This window comes from Zophobas morio, unplaced genomic scaffold, assembly GCF_036711695.1.
Source record: "Zophobas morio isolate AGI-343-1 ecotype UQ-CSIRO unplaced genomic scaffold, CSIRO_AGI_Zmor_V1 ptg000002l, whole genome shotgun sequence".
In the NCBI taxonomy this organism is placed as follows: domain Eukaryota; kingdom Metazoa; phylum Arthropoda; class Insecta; order Coleoptera; family Tenebrionidae; genus Zophobas; species Zophobas morio.
In genome coordinates this window covers 26,206,502-26,231,787 of record NW_026972107.1, presented here as the reverse complement: position 1 = coordinate 26,231,787, position 25,286 = coordinate 26,206,502, and the positions used below count along the sequence as shown (strand labels likewise).

The window sequence follows — 25,286 nt, the reverse complement described above, 5'->3', positions numbered from 1 at the left end:
GGGAGAGATAAATTCTGTTGAAATAACTTTCTGCCAATTTTTTTGTAGTTAAGGGATATGATTACTTAATTTTTTTATTTAGTTAATTCATAAGAGTTACCTACTAGCAAATTTCTAAAATATTGTACAAAACTGTTTTTCTCTTTAAACAATTACCTCCTAATTGAAACAGCATTAAACATTTGTACATTCTATACATCAATAGTTAAGTAATATCCATAATATTTTTATAGTTAATTCGTTATTATTTTAAGATAAAATGTTCGGAACGGCACAAAATATAAGTATATTTTTAATTTAGAAAATTAACACTCTAAAACATAAATACACTGCCCGACAAAAAAACAGGACACTTGAATATTTATTAAGTTACGCTAATAGGTATTTACTGTTATAACTTTTTTTACTTTTTTTCTGTTTCCACATGTTCTAGAATAAAGTTGTGTTTTCTATTAATGAATACACTAACCATTTGCTTTTTGGAATATTTTTTTAAAAAGTTCGAGCAGTTGCAGGTAATCGCAAAAAATTCAAGTGTCCGAATTTTTTTTGTCCGGTAGTGTATTTGCCTAAACTGAAAAGCCCTTTTTTCTTGTTGATTTTATTTATAAATGATTATTACCATTTCAATATTTAACAGTTACACGCGTAATCGCAGTTAATTTTGTTTTAGCTTTTTAAATTTATTTTTTAATTGTTTTGGTTACCAGAGGAGTCTATTGTATATTCTTATTACATTTTTAATTTTGACGGTACATAATAATTAATGATTATTTATGCAACTAATATGTAAAACGGCACTTCGGCGAACCAGAAGGAAGCCGTTTTTTACGAGGCGTGACGTTGTTTTTTAGTAAAGTTCAAATAATTATTTCTTTACACACTGGTTCATTTTGCATATGTTGGCTTGAAGGCTTGAACTATGTCAGTATCGTAAAATAATCGTACTACATAGTTTGAACATTAACTGAAACCTCCAGCTGTCCACTGATTAATTTATCGTACTATTCACTAACAAAGCTGAAACAAAGTACATTTATTAAACAGAAAGTGATAAAATTTGTTTAGCATTTTATTTTCTACATTTTGGTTATTGTAGCTACACTGCAATAAAATATGGACTCTCTAATAACTATAATTGCTACAGGGCTTAATTTTTCATGGATATTAAATGGTAAAAAACCAAATTTGTAAATTAAAAGTTTTTTATTTAATTAACCCAGTGGTGGACTTACCATGTGCTGCACTTCTTTACGCAGTGTTTTCCATTAACGAAATTTTTAGAATAATATGGAGAACAAATGCATATCCGCTATCATTTCCAAGATAAGTACTTATTTCCACTTTTTTCTAATGCGTTGCTTAACTAAATGTACAATGCCTTAATAAATCCTAAGTAACTTCCATAACTTATGACAGTTCTGAAAATTTTAGTAAATTAAGTACACAGTTTTTCTACTATGAGAGATCACGGCATGGTGTATTGTATGTAGATATGCACTTAAAAATCACTGAGACCGAAAAGATCGAATTCGGTAGCGACTCTAAGACAATACCCTATTACAGAAAAGTGGCACAAGTCAAGCTATACGCCGCACAACCATTCTCGATTGCTCCTATCGGTAATTGTATATAACTGCAGCCCTTCGGCATCGTTTAGTGCCGCTTGATTAGTCGACCATTCACAGCCAGTTGTCACCGACAATACTAATTTGGTGCAGGAATATAATCTATTATTATGAGGGCTGCCATATTTCATAACCGATACTTATGGCTCTTTATGTTGGGAATTATATGATACATTTTAGAAAAAGGGTGGTTTGGACCGCCCCTTTGCCACTCACTCGGTTCGAGAGTGCGTTGATATATTGATATGTCAACATTCACAGTGTCGAATTACACAAATGGCGAACGTTTTCATTTACACCACTTTTTAAGGCCGTTTTCCGGAGCATTCATGTTTGCGATTCCGTCCGACAGGGCTGCATATTTATCATTTAATCAAAGGTGGCTGTGAAAGGGTGTGGAGACAAAACGACACGCAGCTATTTTTTCAAAAGAGTGGAGGGGAGATAATAGAGAAGTTCATTTGCAGCAGAGACTTTACACATATTTCACGTTCTGCTGTATTGACTGTATATAATATAATATATTCAGTGTTATTTATTTAAAGGTTGGATTTTGTGGCAATTATTAATTCGTAGATTAACACATTACTAAGACACATAGTAAATTAGAAAAAATTAGACAGATTTTATATTTATATATTTTATAACTGATTACAAAGAGTATCATGATGACTGATGAGTAATAAATCGAAACGTAGATGTATCCATTATCCATATCTATTGCATAGTCTGGTAAAGTGATGAGCATGAACATAAAACCATAACCAATGCGTTTTATATGAAATTTTATCACGGTGTTATCAGTCGTTAAGAATACAGCGATTTTTTAAATAATCAGTACATAAATTCCACACAATCCACCATAAAGTCTTTGTAATTTCGCTTATTGTGTTGCTAAAAATTAATTTTATTTATTAATCATTAATATTTCGTTATGGATAGCAATTTTTCTTGAATTTTTATTGCTTTATTATTTTTCCTGTCACACTGAAATTTTATCTTAACTTTTCAACATGAATACTACTAAACAGACAATGGTAATTCTGATAATGTAACCTTTGTTGAATTTCTTCAAAATTTTTATAATAAAATGAAAATTACAGGTAACAAAAAAAGTACTTTTTGATAAAATTTAAACATGCCGACACAATAAAAGTGCTATAAATAGAATTAGAAATGTTTTGTTTTATCATTTTTAAAATACTCAGACAAAATTGTAAATAGACTCGGAACAATGGTAAATAACAAAAAAATGGAAATTAATTTATATTCGACAATTAATAAAAATTGTTATTCACAACTAAATTTTCATGATAAAAGATTAAATTTTTTAGTAGCAACAGATTCGGATTATTTCTCATAAAATCTGTCATGTATGCGCTGAATAAAGCCTGTGTTGTGGGTATTATTACATGTATTTTGATTGTTTTAGCCGGTAAATCCAATCAGTCAATTTGGTTAAATAGCAACAACTTTGTTGCATTTTTTTTTAATTGATAATAATTGTTGACGCCAAAAAAAAAGAAATCTTAATAAGAAATCACTAAAGTAAATCAAAAAAAGCATAGCTGAAAACGATATATAAAATATTAGATAAATAATAAAGATGTACCTATCAGTAGCTTGTAAAAGGTAATGAAACAACTTCTAGAGTTTCGCTGAAGATATTGTGCGTTTTTGATTATGACTATGAATTAGTAAGCGTTTTACAGAAGATCCCCCACAAAATTCAATAAACACAAACAATGGTAAGTTACCAGACACTTAGGTAGGCCACGTGCAGTAGTGAAATACTTTTTATTTGTTACTTTAAAACGGGAATAGATCCGGTGAGGTAGCCAAATTTGTTGCAACTCCACTTTGACAAAATCGTAAAAATTACCTCAAGTATTTAATCAATGCTCAAGTTGAGTAGCATTTTAGTCATAACCTCACTGTATTTTCCGTCATTGCGTCATACTTTACCTAGAGAAGAGAAAAATATCTATATAATAATGACATAAAGAGGTTTCTGCAAATACCGTGTTGAGAAAATAACGGTGTGAAAATTTTAAATAAATATTTAAATTCAACATTTGTAAAATCTAACTCTTGTGGACAAATTATTATTTTTTATATAAAATTAAATTTAAATTCATAAACAAGTAATAAGTACAAGATTTTTAATAAATTCGAAAATTAACATTTTTACTTCCCGAGCGTAAATATGGAAGTATTTATTGTAATCGAGTCCATCGGGCTACTTTAATATTTTCTCGATGTGTCATGACCCCTAGACTACAAGTTTCCCGCTTCCGTCCATCTACATGCCTATCAGTCTGTTTGTCAATTTGTCTGCCTGTCTGTCCGCCATCTCTGTCGATTTTTGTTTGTCAGATAATCGACGAAACTACCAGATCGATTATTATCAAATTTTATATGCGTATTGTGAATATCATGTAGATGGCAAAATGCTAACCAAGTATAAATCTAATCATCCCCACCAATAATGTGATGCCGTTACCTCAAAATTGTACAAGTAAGTAAGTTGAAATCTTGCAGGTATTTTAAAAGTTATCGTAAACTGGGTAAATTTTTAATCAAAATTTAAAGTTTTTCCCCCCGTAAAAAATTGATGAGACCATCCCAAAATTTTGCGGAATTATCGTAAATGTCGTGCAAAATATGATGAGTCTATACTTGTAATTTATCAGTGCATTCATTTTTTACTTCCCGAGCGTAAGCAAAGGAAGTCCGTCGGCCGACTCTCTACTTTTACGTTTTCTCGATCTTTCATGATCCCTAGAGGACGAAGAAATAGGTCTCCCGTTTCCGTCTGTCTGTCCATCTGTCCATCTGTCCGTCTGTCCGTCTGTCTGCCGTCCCGGATTTTTATTAGACAGATAATCTCCGAAAGTACTGAACCGATTGTTGTGAAATTTTGTATTTATATTAGGAATCATGTACATGGTAAAACGCTAACAAAAATTTGTCTAATCATCCCTCCACTAATGCGATGACGTCACTTCAAAATTGTACATAGTAAATGGGTTTTAAATTGCATTAAATAACATAGTCCTACACATGTGGTTTATGACTCCGAATTGAGTTTTTACCCGAAACGTTCAGATTTTTGGCAAAAAATCAAAATTATGAAACAACATTTTGCAATTTAATTTTGAATCTGCAAAACCGAATGCTTTGAAATCTTACAGATGGTTTATAGTTATGATACGCATGATAAATTTGTAATCAAAATATATTTATTAAAGATGTACCGACTGCAGGTCTGGCCGACTAACCGATTAGCCGATTGTTCGGCCAGTAAAAACCGACTAGTCGGCCGACTGTTCGGCTTTGCTAAAACCGGTTTATAAATGCGACAAACAGTGTGTTTTTTTTTCTATTTCTCTGGCTACCTTAAAGGTTTGTTCTATTTTAATAAAAGGAATAACTAAAGTTCCTTTGTTTTCCAAAAAATGTGTTAAATTTGTTTGGATAATTTTAACATTTAATTTTTTTAGTAACTCAGTACAAAAATAAAGAATAACACAATTTAGGGCCAGTTTATACAATATTTTAACTGAGTTTAAGTTGATCGCGCATTTAACAAGGCCATTAGCGACGTCTGATTGGCGTAGAATCGGGCACATGATACTTTAACGCGGGGTTAAAAATTAAATCGCAATTAAATATGTAATTGAGGTTCTGTAAACCGGGTTTAATTGTTTTATATACTATTTTAGTTTTAATAAAAAAAGCCGACCGATCGGCTGTTTAGCCGACTAGTCGCCGACTGCAGCCGACGATGAAAAACGGCCGAATAGTCGGCTTATCCGACCGGTCGGCCACTAGTCGGTACATCCCTAATATTTATTTATCCCCTCCAAAAAATTGATGATGTCACCCCAAAATTTTGCTGAATAAATCGTATCTAAAATATACAAAATATGATGAGCCTGTACTTGTGATTTATTTTTTGGATTTGCAGATACAGTGTGACTCAAAAAAATTAATTAATGCGTGAATTTATTTTATTGATTTAATCAGGAACTACAAAACCGAATGCTTTGAAATCTTGGAGATGTTTTAAAGTTATCATAGGCATAGTAAATTTTTAGTCAAAATGTATTTGCTTATTCCCCCCTAAAAAATTGATGTCGTCACCTCAAAATTTTGCTGAAAAAATCCTATCATAAATGTGCAAAATATGATTAGTCTATAATTCTGATTTATCATTCCATTCATATTTTTTGGATTTGCATATACAGGGTGACTAAAAAAAATTAATGAATGCGTGAATTTATTTTACTGATTTAATCAGGAACTGCAAAACCGAATGCTTTGAAATCTTGGAGATGTTTTATATTTATAAGCATGGTAAAATTTTGATCAAAACGTATTTGCTCATCCCCCCTAAAAATTTGATGACACCGCCGCAAAATTTTGCTAAAAAAATGCTATCTTAAATGTGTAAAGAATGATGAGTCTATATTTTGTGATTTACCACTGCATTAATATTTTTTTAGATTTGCTTATACGGGGTGTCTGAAAAAAATTAATGACAGAGTCAATTAATTTTATTGATTAAATCAAGAATTGCAAAACTAAAAACTTTGAAATTTTGCAGACGTATTTGTCTTAAATTTCAAGTACTATACAGGGTGTTCCTTTTATCTGTTTACGCCTGACAATTTTTGCATAGGCAACATATTATACACCCCAGAGACGACTTCCTCCAATTTAATTTTTTTGTAATAAGCAATGATAGCAATCACAAAAAAAATGACAAAGATGTCAATGTCAAATAATGACAAAATTGAAAACATTAATACTCATTTTATTTTAAAATACCCCGCTACAAAAATGTAAACAAAACATAAAGGGCATGCAGTGGTCACGTTTCCGACAGCGAGGGAAACTCTTTAGACCATTTTTTTTTTTAATTACTTATGCAGGGTGACTATTTTTAGTCATAGTCTTTTGAGAGTCGATTTATTTTATTGATTAAATCAAAAATGGCTCACTACATTTTCCCGAAATTTTGGGAATACAATACGTTATTATTAGTATTACACTGCACCTATCCAAAGTAATACATGTCGTTCCAAAAATGTCGATGACGTTACCACAAAATTTTGGAAATGAATATCGAATATCCGTTTGAAACATACGCGTAGCACGCTTGTTTACATTCACTTTGACATTACATAGATATCTTTAAAAATAAAGATACCTATGTAATGTCTAAAATCTAAAATATAAAATTCACAAAATCAATTTTTATAATTTTTCGAAAAAGCTAGATTGTAATTCAGTGGCGAGGGAAGTTCTGTCGAAATAATCTTCGACCAATTTTTTTAACTGGGAAGACTACGTTTTAAATACAGATCTGGAATTTTCTGAATTGTAAAAGTTATGATCTCCTGACCTTAATGATGAAGGATTAATGAGAAACAATAAATATACCGTATTTTTTCGCTGTGTTCAAATGTGAACAATTTTCGTAAGTTGCGGAATGTTCAAACGTTGAAGGTTATGACAAATAATAATTAAATAAAAAAAATGTAACGGTTACGGTTACATATCTATCTTTTTGTTGTGGAAAAATTTCGAAATTTTACGCTATTCCGAGTGAGTAATTTTGGCACTAGTACTTACCCATTTACTTTGAGGCAAAAGATCATAAATTATGGATTTACTTTGAAATTATTTAGTTAATTGCTAGCTTACGAACAGGAAGTAAAAAATACGAAAATTTAAAATCTGTGGAAAAGCAAATGGCAGTTCCCTCGAAATAGTAAAGTAAATCCTACATACTTATACAAAAAGTCACTACATATTCATCTTCGCGTTAGGCTAGAAAATCACGAAAACTGTCGTGCGGTATTGATCTGAAATGGATAATACGAGGCTCTTTCATTAATGCCTGTCTATAAATAACGCATTAATGAAGGAAGGAAAAACAAAATACTTCCCCCTAACAGTATGTCGAGGGTGTAGGTGCCTACCTACAGCCATGGGCGCAATTCTACCGCCGCCCCTGCGTTCGTGACTCTTTCCTTTGGTCCTTATCGCCAGTTTCTGGATGGCTGCTTCCACCGTAACGCAGATCGGGATGTCTTATCTTACGGGACGCCCACCCAAACTAAGCGAGAGGAACCACCACCGACCCCTGCGAGTTCCCTAGCTCTCCCACCCCACTCTTGCTCGTTTAATCCCCACAAACAAGACGTGGATGTGTTTACCGCCACGATCTCAGGATAATTACTTAAATCATATTTACCGAGGCTTTATTTAAGTAAGTACATAAATCAAAGCAAAGGCGAAAACAGCGGTGTCGCTTTAACGCTATTGCCGAGATCGTGGAGAGGGTGTCTCTTTGATAATTTTTAAGATGGTCCAACACAAGGGATGTGTTTGTAATAACTACTTTTGTTTGACTTTGGATCAATGTAGTGTACACCTACCAACTAAGTCTGGAAAATTATTGCTGATGCGATGTCCCTGAGACAGGGACTTTGCCCTGATTTAAATTTAGAAGTCCTTACGTAAATTATCTTCAATAATTTTGTATTCTGGCATGAATATAAGATGTGATGTATTTCAATTCCTTCACAGTGAAAAGTCAGAGCCAGTGAAGCATCTAATAATCTTGGTTAAGTAATTTTGAAAATGTTGACACAGAAAATGTTGTGACGGGTTTTCTCTTTATATTTTCGTACTTTAGTTTTAATGATATTTATGTACGCAATTCAAAAATTTAGCAGAATGTTTTGGGGACACTAAAATAAATAATTAATACTTTATAGTTTATGTGAGCTTCGATTCATATTAGTATATGCACCGTGACAATATCTTTTCCTCTCTGTCTTTTCTACCATCCTTTTTTGGTTCCTTCATTTTGTACTCATTAGCAATAATCTTTCAAGTGCCCTCCTATAAATACTACTTTATGGAATCCGTCATTGCTTATTTTACTTTTTCTTTTTATTACTATTCTTTACTATTTATCAAATTGGTTGTTCCTTCGCCATCACTTCTCTCCATTTTTGTTCAGTACCAATGTACCAAGAGTCGCTGTAGTTACTGTGTTGGCAATTAAGATCCAAGTAAAAATTTGTTGAAGCAAATTGTTTGGTGCGATATATAAGAATTATTTTAGTTCTTTAATTTTTCTATAAGTATAAGTTAATAAAAACCAGTCTAATGAGAAAGTATATCTTAGTTGGATTGCTTGGATTTCCAATACTTTAATGACAATATGACGTTATCAAAAAAACTGAGACAAAAAATGATACATTTGGATAAGTGTTTGAATTTTAGTTGCAAAGAACAGAAAGCAAACTGCCGCAGTAAACAACTGGGACAATATAGTTGACGAATTCAGTCGACTTGAATCGAATATTTCATATTTTAGATCAGAAAACGTAAACCACATCATCAAAAAATGGTTCTCTACCACGATTAACATCTGATTTTTGTAAACTTATCAAACAAAAGAAATATTTGCGAACAACGTTCCTTAGAATCCAACTACAATTAATTTTCGTCGTTACATTTAATCCAACCATCTAGAAATCGGAAATTTTCTAATGGCGCCGGTAGTCATGGTACAGCAGGGCGCCAGTACCCAAGTATAAATTTCATTTAATTTTAAATGAATATCGTATATACAATATTGTCAAAGTGCCCCTTTTACCTTTCGGTGTGGGGTTACAACACAAATTACATTTCATTCGGTCGTCTTAGCTTCTCTCCACGTGATTCCTTTCTTAGTCAAGATTGATCCCAGTTCATTGTTTTATGTCAATTTTGATCTACCTCTCTTAATCTGTGCTTTAGCTATCCATATTTGTTTCACCTGCCTGTCGATACCCATGCTAATTGTCTCTGGTCAATAAATTCGTATCCGATATATCTAAATCTTTCCTTAATTCTGTAGTCCTCATTCTGTCCATAATTGTGGCGCCTCTGACTTCTCCTAAGAACTTCATTTCCATCGTTTGTGTCGTATTTATCAATCTCTTTGTTAGGATCAACATTAATTTTTGTTTTCCTCCATATTTTTTTTTTTCCTTAAGAATGTATAATAATATTAATAATAATAATGATAATAATATTTATTTACGCCCAACAGTGTTTACAACACCAATCACAGGACAAACCAACTTAATTTTAAAACAGGAAATAAGAAAATAGAACTAAAAAAAACCGAAGTATATATACTATATAAAAATAATAACCTATAACATTATACAATACTAATTCCAAAAAGATAGATGTCTAAAACGTTTTTCCGTGCCTTAAGGCTCTGCTCAAGTTATTTCCCGCTGTTGGCGATTATAGCAACGTCATCGCCAAACGCACACTCGGATATTGTTATTCAATTTATCTTTTTGTATCTTACAAAAAGTTTTTTTGTCTTCGTTTTGCATTCTTGATGATACCGTCCATGAATATTGTGATTGTGACACCTTGTCGTAGTCCTTCCTAACTATTGTTGTTTTTATATAGGCTCTTTATTATTTTCGTTAACTTGTCAGGGATGTTTCTTTCTTCTAACATATTCCAGACTTTTCCCCGTGGTACACTATCAAAAACCTTTTCAAGATCTAAAAATTCTACGCATGTTTTCCCCTTAGATGCTAGAATTTCTTGTGCGTAATATCTTTAAGGGTAATTATATGATCTTGTACGCTGTGCCCTTTCTTGAACCCACTTTGCGACTGTTCTAGTGTCGGTTCGATGAGTGGTCTAAGTCTAGATTCAATTATTTGCTCGTATAATTTTATCACAGAGCTGAGTAGCATAATTCCTCTATAATTATTACAATCTTTGTTATCTCCTTTTTTGTAGATGGGGAGAATGACTTTTAATTCCCAATCATTCGATATTATCTCTTCGTGTCATGCTTTAATTTTTAATTCTTTGTATGTTATATCATCTTTCTCTATGTTTGTCTTGGTTAATGGTGGTTTGTGTTCACTGCATTTTTGAGTACGCCTTTTGTACATAACAGACCTTGGTAATTTCTTCCCAGCGTTCCATAATTTCTTATTCCTCGATTGCTACAGAGCCATCTTTCTTTTGAACATGGTTAGGTTGATCTTTTTTACCTGATCTCATTGTTTTTAATACTCTGTAGAATGGTTTTCCAAATTCTTTCAAAGATTTCTCTTTGGCTTCTTTAACTTTTATTTTGTTAAATCACGTTGTTGTCTATATTGCTCATAGTTGGTTTCTGTTCTTTGCCTTAGGTGTTATTTCCATTTCGTGTTTTTATTTAGGATTTATTCTTGTAAGGTATCACTCCACCATGATGCAAAATTTGTAAAAAAAAACTCTTGGACCATTCTAAAGCGCGGATCTAAATTTTTCCCGCACTGCTTTAGCAAGTCCCAGCCGTCCCTACCCGTGTCAATCAAACCACTAGCCGCAATTATAATTTCTTCTTTCAACGCAGGTACATACACATCTTAATTACTGGAGGACTACAGGTACTGCTTCAACAATCGTGTTTGCTGTTATAAAATTATAAACTTGCAGATGTTAGACATTTACGCCTTTCAAACTCACTTGACACTTATCCAAAGGACAACTACGTTTTAAACACAATCTTTACAGTATATGTGATTCTGTTCAACTGAAAGTTCTGTTGCGAGTACTTTTCTCCAAAGCAGTAGTATCCCAAAACTGATTTCCTAAAAATCACTTTTTTTCGACGACTGTAAAATTTAGGATTAATCCAGCGACCACGCAAAGATAGAAGAAGACTACAACAAAATTACCTCTCAACGTTTCGAAGTACACTATATTACACCTTAGTTGCAACACTGCAAAACACAGTTACTAGTTGGATAACTATTTATCACCTAAAAAAAAACTTGGCACCCTGATTTGGGTATAACAAACACTTCAGAGGATCCATTTGCATTGCAAACATCTATGGCAAAGTTAAAAGTCATTTGTATATAATTCATCAATCCTGTATAACGAAGACAAATCGACAGAACTTTCCTGGCCCCTGAAGTACAATAAATCATATCTAGCTTTTTCGAAAAATTACGGATTTTGATTTGGCGAATATTATTTTTTTATGAGAATCCCTACAAGTTTCAACAAAGATATGTATGCAAGGTTAAAGTAAATACGAAGAAGCGTGCTACGCGTAGGTGTGTTTCAAATGAGTTTTTCTTTTACAAAATTTTGTGCTAACTTTATTAACATTTTTGCAAGGACACTTTGGATACGTGCAGAGTAATACTAATCATAATAGTATTGTACTCCCTAATTTTCGGGAAAATGGAGTGAACCGCTGATTTAATCAATGAAATAAATTGACTCATCCATTTTTTTTTGAGTCACTCTGTAATCAATGCCCTGTATAAGTAATTCTAAACAATTGCAACGAGGCGCATTTCGCACAAAAGGGGACAAAATGTAATATATTTCAGACAAATAACCAACGGGAAAACATGTTTTCTCAGTGTCTCACTAGTCATTAAATACATAATTTGGACTGTTTATGTTTATATGTTACTTCGAAAGAATTCACTATTAGTGCGTTTCGATGACAAGCACCTGCGTTAAAAGGAAATTAAATTTGGTTGCTTTTCCTCAAATTAAATTTCAAGTGAGGTTTTCCACAACAAAAATTTGTGATGACGTCAACAACATATATAATACTAGTCACAGCGCACGAGAAAAAAAGTTTGGCCGCTTTGGCATCGAACGTGTGACCCGCAGGTCTACGTACTGATACATAAACCATAACTCCACGGAGATTTACATGTTATGTAAGTGGTAAAATGATATCATACTTTTCGACCGTTTACGGAAAAAACTCAAAACGGATTCGTATACCACAAGTATAGGAGTACATATATTACTGTATAACATTTAAACCATTTTAATACCGCCATCAAATTGTTGATGATTAGCCAATTTTGGTTAGCGTTTTACCATATACTTGATATTCCTAATACATATATATACATACAAAATTTGACTACAATCGGTCTAGTAGTTTCGGAGATTATCTGTCTAATAAAAATCAGCATAGAGAGACAAACAGACAAACAGACAGACCCTATACAGACGGAAATGGAAGACCACTTTTTTCGTGCTCAAGGGGTCATAAAACTGGCAAATCGCCTGATAGACTCGATTACCATACTTCCTTAGTTTACGCTCGGGAAGTAAAAATTTTATGTAACTAACATTACACCAATTGGGACTATTGTCCAGTGTGAAATTGAATTTATCAACAAACTCCATCAGCTGCACTAGCGACCTTCGTTTACCGTTCAACTTCCCGATAAAGAAAGACTAGGATTGTTTAATTTAGTCTAAACATCGCTGTCAACAAAATCGGAACTATAGCAACAGTCTTAGCTTAGAAGACATTATTAACGAATGTTCTCGGATGTTATATGTGAAACGTATATTAATCAATAGAATAATTTTACTGGTGTAGTAGTCAACTTCGCAAATGGCTTTGTTAACGAAAGAAATAATATTGACAAAAATTACAAAATTAGTTATACCTACGCGTAAAAAAAATACAAACTGTCATGTATCTATCGTCTGTTGGCGATTTTGTTAGATAGATGATTTCCCAAGCTGTTGGATAGATTGTTATGAAGTACTAAATTTGTCGTAAGACTATTGTGTAGGTGATAAAACATTGAGCAAAATTTATCTGTTATTCCTATCAAACATTGAATGAAGTCGTTTAAAAATCTTGCAGAGTTAATCCACTTTGAAATGTGCAAATAATATGCTTTAATGCCTGTGGTTTATTAATCTACTTCATTTTTAACCATACTTATGTAGATTTTTAGAAAAAAAACCGCCTGTTTTGAAATTTTGCATACGTTTTACGCTTAGTATATACATACTAATCAGAATTCAGTTATCCATTCCTTCTAACAACTTGATGCTTCTTGTGTATCCATATTTTTTTGAATTCTTCATACAGATGTCCCAAAAAATGTATGAAAACATTTTACGCTGTAGATAACAAAACTAACCCCACTAACAAGTTCATGACGTCATTCCATTTTTTTTTTAAAGCCAAGTTCAAAACATACAGCTCCTTTATCTGCCCTTTAATAATGTACTCCATTTTCATTTTACCTTATGTTTTATCATAAAAAAAAGTAAAATGTAGAATTTTATCGTTAAGAAAATGGATTGATTTCATAGTTTTCAAGGGAAATGGAAGTTAATAAACTAAATAACACATGTTAGATACAAGCACATAAATAACTACTTGCTATCTATGTGAACAAACAATGTCTTCAAAGAGTTATCATTAGAGCTGTCCACCCCTAAAAAATGGAAATAAAAAACGAAACCGTCTTTTTCAAATACGTTAAAGTAATTAATCTGAAATATTGCAGAACTGTAAATGCACACGTTAAAAATATTAAAAATCAACGACAAGCAAGGTATATATGTAGTAAATACCTACACCTGATAATGCGTTTTAAAATTTTCCAAAAATAGACTGCTAATAGATCACAACGCTTTATGAAGATCTAAAAACCAAAGAAATTTTATTGTGTCGTGTTTGAATTTACATAACAGTTTTTTCATTCATGTAAAATCACTATTTACTTGGCTTGGCAAGACGAACTTTCACCGTCACAGCGGCAAATTATACTCTAACATATCAGTGTTTTTTCCGAAAAAATTCATCTAATATAGTATATTTAAAAATCCAGTGGGACATCACAGAGAAGTATAACCAAATCTTCTTATTTCACAGTAACGGACCTCGATGGAATAAATTCGGACGAAACCAACTCCGGGGACAACTCAAATGCCGGCTCAAGTATAGGACCGGACGACGATCAAGCTAGACTTAGGCTAAAGAGGAAGTTGCAAAGAAACCGGACGTCTTTCACGAACGACCAGATAGACAGCCTCGAAAAAGGTAATTTCATGAATAAAAAAATCCTTCTCAATTTAAGTATCTCCGTCGCCCAATTCCAGAATTCGAAAGAACACATTATCCCGATGTATTTGCACGGGAGAGGTTGGCGGCGAAAATTGGTCTTCCGGAAGCAAGGATTCAAGTGTGGTTCTCAAACAGAAGGGCAAAGTGGCGAAGAGAAGAAAAATTGCGTAATCAACGTCGGGGTGCTCCAGCACCTGCTGAGCACCCAGGACCAGCTGCGTCACCACCACGTCTTCAGGGTTTTAACAATACGTCGATGTATTCGCCTATACCACCACCGATGTCCATTTCGGATACGTACAGGTGTGTTTTTGTTAACTTTTAGCTATATTTTTAAAAAATGAAAAATGCGATCTGAAAAATATCGTTAATTAGTTATCAACAATAACTGAAATTAAAATAAACTGTGATTCAAAATATAAAAAAATATCTAACGTGATAACCAAAGGACTTCGCAAGCCGAATTTCGATACCTACTCCTATAATGTTTGTATAAAAAGTGTAATTAATCTAATAAGTGTATCTATTTCTTGGTAGTTCAATGTCTTCAATGCCAACGTTTAGTCATGGAGGACTTAGCACGAGTATGGGACCTTCTCCGGGAGCTTGTTTGCAACAAAGGGAAAGTCCGGGAATGGGCGGAGCAATGAGTGGTTACTGCATGGGTCGTCCACCTAGTTATGACTTAGGGATAGGATATGGGTCAAGACCGTCTCCCTGCAGTCCTACACAACCTTATCAAATGAATGGACATCAATACAACACAAATGGAACTTCGTCGACAGGTAAAAAGTTTTTTTTACTGGTAGCTATTTTTTTCAAACAACATTAAATTAACATTTTTATCTTTGCAGGTTTAATATCTCCTGGCGTGTCTGTCCCTATAGCAGTTCCAGGGCAGGCTGACATGACGTCGCAATACTGGCCGCGTTTACAGTGACCTTGGTGGACCTAAATAATTTTGGCATAAATGTTGTCTTACCCTTTCCATTCTAGTATTGTTGAACTTTTTCAAGTTAACGCTTTGTGGTACCGAAATGGTTTTTAAAATGTGGAGTTAATCGGTAATCAAGCTATTTTAGGACCATTTTGGTTGGACGACTCTTATATTGACGAGATATTAATTAATTGCCAGAATTGTCTTAATTCCCTAAAGCGAGTCAAAACTCATGCATTCCAAAGAATTAGTGTACAATTCATATTTTCATCATTCTTGTGTATATGTGATCTAATATTCATTTACAAACATGTAAATTGCGAAATTTATTTTCATTATTTTATGTAAGAACATATCTCATATCAAAGAAAAATAATGTTTAATTTTTAAATAGAAGACTATGTGCATGTGATTTTGTAAAAATATTTTTTAATGTGAATATTAGTTTAGTAATTTATAATAATTGTTTTTATGAAATTCTTTTTTATTGTGTGTAAATAAATCATACAGAAGACGTGTTGTTTCACTGTTACATATCTTTAATTGTTATTTCCTAAAACAAAAAATGAGGTAGCTCTGTACTTTTGTCGTAATCTACGTATCTTCCAAAGAATTTTATAATTATTTTTTATGAGATAACTTTAACATAATTTTTTCTAAATAAACATTACAGTGGATTATTACTGGAACAAGTTTTAGAATAAATGTTCGAATGGGTAAATGTTTTGCACAAATTTCACCATTAAGATCACCTCTTTCTTCTAGTAAAAATTACCTCATTACTTAGTTTAAATATATTTATGTTTTGTCTGTTCTTTGCTGCTGTACATACACAATCCTTCATTCTTATACACTTTGCCTGATCTTAAAATAAAATATCTTTCAAAATAGTAGGTTTTATATTTTTAGTATAGAAATACACTGAGAGGTGATACTGTTTGTACCGCAGTAGTTTTCTCTCAGTTTTCCTAACTGCTTGCAGAGAGTGTGATAAGTATTGTTGCGATTCACGAAAATTAAATCGCCGGAGGTAAAACTCAACAATCTATTTCTCGATAATACGCAACTACACAAGTAACAAATACAGCTTAAATTAATCGACTGGAATGAATTTTACTAGCCTGTCCGCTTGCGATGGCGGTCGCTATTTAAACAGCCACACATTCCTCCTGGAGACTTCATGATCACTTCATAACAGTATTAATTTTTTAACTAATTTACTGACAATCTCGTAAATTAAAGGAGTATGGTTTTTGATAAGTCAAAGCTAGTTAGACAATCTTTGATTATACCGAGCGAGCAATAAAATGCACGGTCAAAGATTTTTGAAGATTTGTAATTGATAGAATTTTTATCTTGTCAGATTGCCGTCAATTGGAAAATTTGAATTGAAAATGCAACAATCAAAGACAAATCTTTAAACATCCATAGCTGTTTTTGATCGTGTTTTTTATTATTAAATTAATCCGTATTACGAAATAGGTATGGCTTGCGATGTACGGCACACTGATTGACTCACAAATCAGAAAACATATTTTTTTCGAATTATCTACTAAGGATTTCCAAGTTCAAGCAAGTTGAAACAAAAATTTTAAATTAGAAATGAACTACTAATCAAATACAATAACTACAAAGTGAAATATAGGTACAGCAAGAGATAATAATAAGAAGGAGACTTGAAAGTCTAAACAACTATGATCATTTTTAATTAACAGAAATGAAAACAAAAAGGCAGAAGTAAAATTAAATAGATTTTAAGATGTAAAAATAGTGTCTAAGTCAAAACATGTTAAAAACAAATAACAAAGGTGATCAGAAACTAATCAATTTGGACATGTACATCTAGTCAGAGCAGGTGATTTTAGAGCGAGAATTAGACAAAAACAATCGAATGTTTGTGTAGAGGAAGAAAAAACAAATAATGCGAAAAACCGCAATATGCGCTGAGAATAAGGTAAGAAGAGAAAGCGTTATTAAACTTATCAGAATAAGGGAAGTAAACTACTCTAAACGAAAAAGTTTCTCAATGGAACAGCTTCTACACGAAATCAAGGAAAGACATCAATAGATTATAGGTAAATACGTTTTAACTAATTCACCAAAACACACTGCAAATATTATACTGGGACATTTTTTTTATCTTTAAACGTATGAAAGTCAGTATGGGCTTAATCCCTATGTCAAGTTTTAAAAAATACACATCAATGCATTGGAAGTGTGTACTGTGTAACCAATGTTAAGTAACGAAATGCACACCTGATTCTGTACCTCCTAGTACAAGAAATTCCAAAGTAGTTGCAATGACGTAATGAAAACATTGGCTTTTCTTCCGCATTGCATATTCTTATTCTTCTTTCCTTCGGTTAAAACATAATTTGTTCCATTTCATTTGTGGTGTATCGAGTATAAACATTGTTTACATTTTTGTAAAATATTTTTTAGACAAACGCTATTAAAAGTAGGTTTTTTGACATCTGTCATGAAACGTTAAAAGTGTCACTTTATGCCACTAGTGTTAAAAGTGAATTACTTTAAACACTGATGTTCAAAGTAAAATGGTTTATAAAAGTCAATAGCCTCGACTTTGTCGGGAGCAAATCGAGTTAGTTATTTCTTCGATTCCCTCTGGTACCGCATCGTTTTCTTCGTTTTCTTTAGTATTCATGCTTGTAAATACGTATGCCACATATTGTTTGTAATTAATAACAAACTGACAGTTTCTATGAATTTATTCACATCTGCCCCCAAGTTGTTCATTTCGTTTATAAAAATTAATATTAAGTAAACGTTTTTGTTGCTTGTTACAGTGTTTGTATAAAAAATACTATATAATATTCATGTTAAAAGTGATTTTATTTTGTTCGTACAAAATTTTACTTTTACTCCCATACTTACCAAATACAAACTTACTTTTAACACGTGTAATATCAAATTATTATTATAACAATAATTCAAGTTAACCATTAGCCATTAGGTTTTTTAATGAAGGATCTACATGTAACATGGGTTGCATACTTCCAATGCATTGATGTGATTTTTTTTTACTGTATACTTATTAGTTAACATAGGGATTAGACCTATACATCTTTTCATATGCTCAAAGTTAAAAAATGTCCCGCTATAACTGTTAATGTGGTAGTAAGAACAAAAGAATTGAAATTTAAACATGATACTAAAAGAAGAACAAGTAAGAGAGTACTTGTAGACGTGCAGAATGAAATGATATCGATTTGTTTTCAAAACAAGTTAAAAAAGTTGAATTTCTAAGAGAATTCATAAATGAAAAAGTCTAAAATTTACTTGAAAGCATCACTAAAAATGCACAAACTAGGAACACATAAAATAAATTAAAACGACCAAGGAACAAACAATTATTAATTCATTACTCTGCAAAAAAGGAAAAACTAAAAGAGTTATCTACAAAAATAGCTGAAAAGCAGAGAAAATTAAAATGGTATCAGGTAATAAAAACTTTTACAAAATATAGATAACAAAAAATTGGTCTAAAGAGTTTAGACAGTACTTCCCTCGCTGTCGGAAACTTGACGACTGCATGCCTATTATGTTTTTTTTTCTCATTACATTTTTGTAGTGGGAATTTAAAAAAAAACTGTGATGACGTCATCAATATTTTTGCAAGGACACGTATATCAGTTGGGATAGATGTAGTGTAATACTAAGAATAAAATTATTGTGTTCCCAAATTTTCGGGAAAATGAATTGGGTCGTTTTGAATATTGATTTCTTATAATCAATAAAATAACGAAACAATTTACTCACGTATACGGCGCCGGTGTGTAATATCTAGAGAGCGAATTTCTGTCGGGCTAGGCAAGGCCAAACTCGGTACGGCTCGCACGGGATGCGAATTCATTGCCGTTGCGGACTGCACTTCGTTTATTTGAGATTAGAATAACGTTGTTTCGTTGCACTCTGCTGTTAATTCCCGTTCTCATTTAATTAGCCGTTTGATTAATAAATCGTTAATTATATTTATGGAATCCAGCACGTCCCCCCCTATAATCGTGACGTAGCCCGACAGAAATCCGCTGTCTAGTAATATGAGGGGCAACTGAAAATCGTTTATGTATAAACATTCTTAATTTAAGATGACAAGCGTAACAGCATACGTGAGAGTCAAACAGAGAAACTGTAAACAAAACGACCATCGGTTTTATTGCTTCGACCTCCGCTTATTATATAAAACATTGGGTTTTATTTTAATTCTTGACGGTGAAATTCACAATTGGTTGATTATAAACATGTCTATTTCGCATTCGCGGAACCAAGTGACCGCATAAAACAAATGCAGGTCTGTAATGTTAAAGTCGATGTAAATAAGCGTGCTACCCTTATGTTTCAACCGAGTTTTTCCTTTAACAAATTTTGTGTCTACCAAATTGGGTTGGTTGGGGTGTAATACTAATAATAAGTGTTGCCTTTAATTTAATCAATAAAATAAATTGACTTCATTAATTTTTTTGAACCACCTCTTAAGAAAATCTAAAAAATATGAATGGAATGATATATCACAAGTACAAACTCATCATATTTTTTGCATTTTAGATAGGATTTATTCAGCAAAATTTAAGGGTGACGTCATCAATTTTTTTAGGAGGGATGAACAAATACATTTTGAACAAAAGTTTACCATGCTTATAATAACTTTAAAATATTCCCAAGATTTCAAAGCATTCGGTTTTGTAATTCCTGATTAAATCGATAAAATAAATTCACGCCTTCATTAATTTTTTTGAGTCACCCTGCATATGCAAATCCAAAAATATGAATGGAATGATAAATCACAAGTACAGACTCATCATATTTTGTACATTTTAGATACGATTTATTCGGCAAACTTTTGAGCTGACGTCATCAGTTTTTTGTAGAAGATAACCAAATATATTTTGACTAAAAATTTATTATGCTCTTTATAACCTTACAACATCTGCAAGATTTCAAAGCATTCGGTTTTGTAGTTCCTGATTAAATCAATAAAATAAATTTACGCATTCATTAATTTTTTTGAGTCACTCTGTATATGTAAATCCAAAAAATATGAATGGAGTGATAAATGACAAGTACAGGCTCATCATATTTTGTACATTTTAGATATGATTTATTCGGCAAACTTTCGAGCTGACGTCATCAAGTTTTTGGAGGGGATAAGCAAATATATTTTGACTAAACATTTATTATGCTCTTTATGACCTTACAACATCTGCAGGATTTCAGAGCATTCGGTTTTGTAGTTCCTGATTAAATCAATAAAATATATTTACGCATTCATTAATTTTTTTGAGTCACCCTGTATATGCAAATCCAAAAAATATGAATGGAGTGATAGATCACAAGTACAGACTCATCATATTTTGTACATTTTAGATATGATTTATTCCACAGACTTTTGAGCTGACGTCATCAAGTTTTTGGAGGGGATAAGCAAATATTTTTTGACTAAAAATTTATGATGCTCTTTATAGCCTTAAAACATCTGCAAGATTTCAGAGCATTCGGTTGTGTAGTTCCTGATTAAATCAATAAAATATATTTACGCATTCATTAATTTTTTTGAGTCACCCTGTATATGCAAATCCAAAAAATATGAATGGAGTGCTAGATCACAAGTACAGACTCATCATATTTTGTACATTTTAGATATGATTTATTCCACAAACTTTTGAGCTGACGTCATCAAGTTTTTGGAGGGGATAAGCAAATATTTTTTGACTAAAGATTTATGATGCTCTTTATAGCCTTAAAACATCTGCAACATTTCAAAGCATTCTGGTTAGCAGATTAAAAATTAAATTTCAAAATATTGTTTTATAATTTTGATTTTTTTTCCAAAAATCTGGACGTTTCGGGTGAAAAGTCGATTCAGAGTTGTAAACTACATGTGTAGGACTATGTTATTTTATACAATTGAAAACCCATTTACTATGTACAATTTTGAAGTGACGTCATCGCATTAGTGGTACGGATGATTAGACAAATTTTGGTTAGCGTTTTACCATCTACATGATATTCTTAATATAAGTACAAAATTTCACAACAATCGGTCGAGTACTTTCGGAGATTATCTGTCTAATAAAAATCCGGGACGGCAGACGGACAGACGGACGGACAGACGGACGGACAGACGGACAGACGGACAGACGGACAGACGGACAGACAGACGGAAATGGGAGACCTATTTCTTCGTCTTCTAGGGGTCATGAAAGATCGAGAAAACGTAAAAGTAGAGAGTCGGCCGACGGACTCGATTACAATACTTCCTTTGCTTACGCTCGGGAAGTAAAAAATTGAATGTAAATTATTCAAAGAAAAAAAGGGCAGTCTTTTTAGAACAAAAACACCGGCAATGGAAATAAACGACTAAAAAAATTATGAAAAAAAAATATTCAGGAAAGAAGAAATAAAAAATTGGTCTAAAGAGTTTAGACAGTACTTCCCTCGCTGTCGGAAACTTGACGAATGCATGCCTATTGTGTTTTTTTTCTCATTACATTTTTGTAGTGGGAATTTAAAAAAAATTGCGATGACGTCATCAACATTTTTGCAAGGACACGTATATCAGTTGGGATAGATGTAGTGTAATACTAAGAATAAAATTATTATATTCTCAAATTTTCGGGAAAATGAATTGGGTCGTTTGAATATTGATTTGTAATAATCAATAAAATAACGAAACAATTTACTCACGTATACCTACGTATCAGAGGCAACTGAAAATCGTGTATGTATAAACATTGTTAATTTAAGATGACAGGCGTAACAGCATACGTGAGAGCCAAACACAGAAACTGTAAACAAAACGACCGTCGGTTTTATTGCTTCGACTTCCGCTTATTATATAAAACATTGGGTTTTATTTTAATTCTTGACGGTGAAATTCACAATTGGTTGATTATAAACATGTCTATTTCACATTCGCGGAATCAAGTGAACGCATAAAACAAATGCAGGTCTGTAATGTTAAAGTCGATGTAAATAAGCGTGCTACCCTATGTTTCAAACGAGTTTTTCCTTTAACAAATTTTGTGTCTACCAAATTGGGTTGGTTGGGGTGTAATACTAATAATAAGTGTTGCCTTTAATTTAATCAATAAAATAAATTGACTTCATTAATTTTTTTGAACCACCTCTTAAGAAAATCTAAAAAATATGAATATAATGATAAATCACAAGTACAAACTCATCATATTTTTTGCATTTTAGATAGGATTTATTCAGCAAAATTTAAGGGTGACGTGATCAATTTTTTTAGGAGGGATGAACAAATACATTTTGAACAAAAGTTTACCTACCATGCTTATAATAACTTTAAAATATTCCCAAGATTTCAAAGCATTCGGTTTTGTAATTCCTGATTAAATCGATAAAATAAATTCACGCCTTCATTAATTTTTTTGAGTCACCCTGCATATGCAAATCCAAAAATATGAATGGAATGATAAATCACAAGTACAGACTCATCATATTTTGTACATTTTAGATACGATTTATTCGGAAAACTTTTGAGCTGACGTCATCAGTTTTTTGTAGAAGATAACCAAATATATTTTGACTAAAAATTTATTATGCTCTTTATAACCTTAAAACATCTGCAAGATTTCAAAGCATTCGGTTTTGTAGTTCCTGATTAAATCAATAAAATAAATTTACGCATTCATTAATTTTTTTGAGTCACTCTGTATATGCAAATCCAAAAAATATGAATGGAGTGATAAATGACAAGTACAGGCTCATCATATTTTGTACATTTTAGATATGATTTATTCGGCAAACTTTCGAGCTGACGTCATCAAGTTTTTGGAGGGGATAAGCAAATATATTTTGACTAAACATTTATTATGCTCTTTATGACCTTAAAACATCTGCAAGATTTCAGAGCATTCGGTTTTGTAGTTCCTGATTAAATCAATAAAATATATTTACGCATTCATTAATTTTTTTGAGTCACCCTGTATATGCAAATCCAAAAAATATGAATGGAGTGATAAATGACAAGTACAGACTCATCATATTTTGTACATTTTAGATATGATTTATTCCACAAACTTTTGAGCTGACGTCATCAAGTTTTTGGAGGGGATAAGCAAATATTTTTTGACTAAAGATTTATGATGCTCTTTATAGCCTTAAAACATCTGCAACATTTCAAAGCATTCTGGTTAGCAGATTAAAAATTAAATTTCAAAATGTTGTTTTATAATTTTGATTTTTTTTCCAAAAATCTGGACGTTTCGGGTGAAAAGTCGATTCAGAGTTGTAAACTACATGTGTAGGACTATGTTATTTTATACAATTGAAAACCCATTTACTATGTACAATTTTGAAGTGACGTCATCGCTTTAGTGGTGGGGATGATTCGACAAATTTTGGTTAGCGTTTTACCATCTACATGATATTCTTAATATAAGTACAAAATTTCACAACAATCGGTCGAGTACTTTCGGAGATTATCTGTCTAATAAAAATCCGTGACAACAGACGGACAGACGGACAGACGGACAGACGGACGGACAGACGGACAGACAGACGGAAATGGGAGACCTATTTCTTCGTCTTCTAGGGGTCATGAAAGATCGAGAAAACGTAAAAGTAGAGAGTCGGCCGACGGACTCGATTACAATACTTCCTTTGCTTACGCTCGGGAAGTAAAAACAAGTATAGAAATAAAAAATTGGTCTAAAGAGTTTAGACAGTACTTCCCTCGCTGTCGGAAACTTGACGACTGCATGCCTATTGTGTTTATTTTTCTCATTACATTTTTGTAGTGGGAATTTAAAAAAAATTGCGATGACGTCATCAACATTTTTGCAAGGACACGTATATCAGTTGGGATAGATGTAGTGTAATACTAAGAATAAAATTATTATATTCTCAAATTTTCGGGAAAATGAATTGGGTCGTTTTGAATATTGATTTGTAATAATCAATAAAATAACGAAACAATTTACTGGCGTATACGTATCAGAGGCAACTGAAAATCGTGTATGTATAAACATTCTTAATTTAAGATGACAGGCGTAACAGCATACGTGAGAGTCAAACAGAGAAACTAAACAAAACGACCATCGGTTTTATTGCTTCGACTTCCGCTTATTATATAAAACATTGGGTTTTATTTTAATTCTTGACGGTGAAATTCACAATTGGTTGATTATAAACATGTCTATTTCACATTTGCGGAACCAAGTAAACGCATAAAACAAATGCAGGTCTGTAATGTAAAAGTCGATGTAAATAAGCGTGCTACCCTTATGTTTCAACCGAGTTTTTCCTTTAACAAATTTTGTGTCTACCAAATTGGGTTGGTTGGGGTGTAATACTAATAATGAGTGTTGCCTTTAATTTAATCAATAAAATAAATTGACTTCATTAATTTTTTTGAACCACCTCTTAAGAAAATCTAAAAAATATGAATGGAATGATAAATCACAAGTACAAACTCATCATGTTTTTTGCATTTTAGATAGGATTTATTCAGCAAAATTTAAGGGTGACGTCATCAATTTCTTTAGGAGGGATGAACAAATACATTTTGAACAAAAGTTTACCATGCTTATAATAACTTTAAAATATTCCCAAGATTTTAAAGCATTCGGTTTTGTAATTCCTGATTAAATCGATAAAATAAATTCACGCCTTCATTAATTTTTTTGTGTCACCCTGCATATGCAAATCCAAAAATATGAATGGAATGATAAATCACAAGTACAGACTCATCATATTTTGTACATTTTAGATACGATTTATTCGGCAAACT

General features: G+C 32.3%; 1 protein-coding gene across 3 annotated transcripts in view; it reads left to right on the top strand.

Annotated features, from left to right (window-relative positions):
- The window catches only part of LOC135131939 (paired box protein Pax-6-like), an 84,719-nt gene extending 68,817 nt beyond the window's left edge, over nt 1-15,902 (top strand). For all 3 annotated transcript variants that reach the window (XM_064059829.1, XM_064059820.1, XM_064059812.1), the window contains exons 5-8: nt 14,383-14,550; nt 14,610-14,877; nt 15,112-15,359; nt 15,429-15,902. In XM_064059829.1, the coding sequence (XP_063915899.1) occupies nt 14,383-14,550; nt 14,610-14,877; nt 15,112-15,359; nt 15,429-15,514 (770 nt within the window). In that variant the 3' untranslated portion in view covers nt 15,515-15,902. The remainder of the gene's footprint in view (nt 1-14,382; nt 14,551-14,609; nt 14,878-15,111; nt 15,360-15,428) is intronic.
- Nucleotides 15,903-25,286: the final 9,384 nt, after the last annotated feature.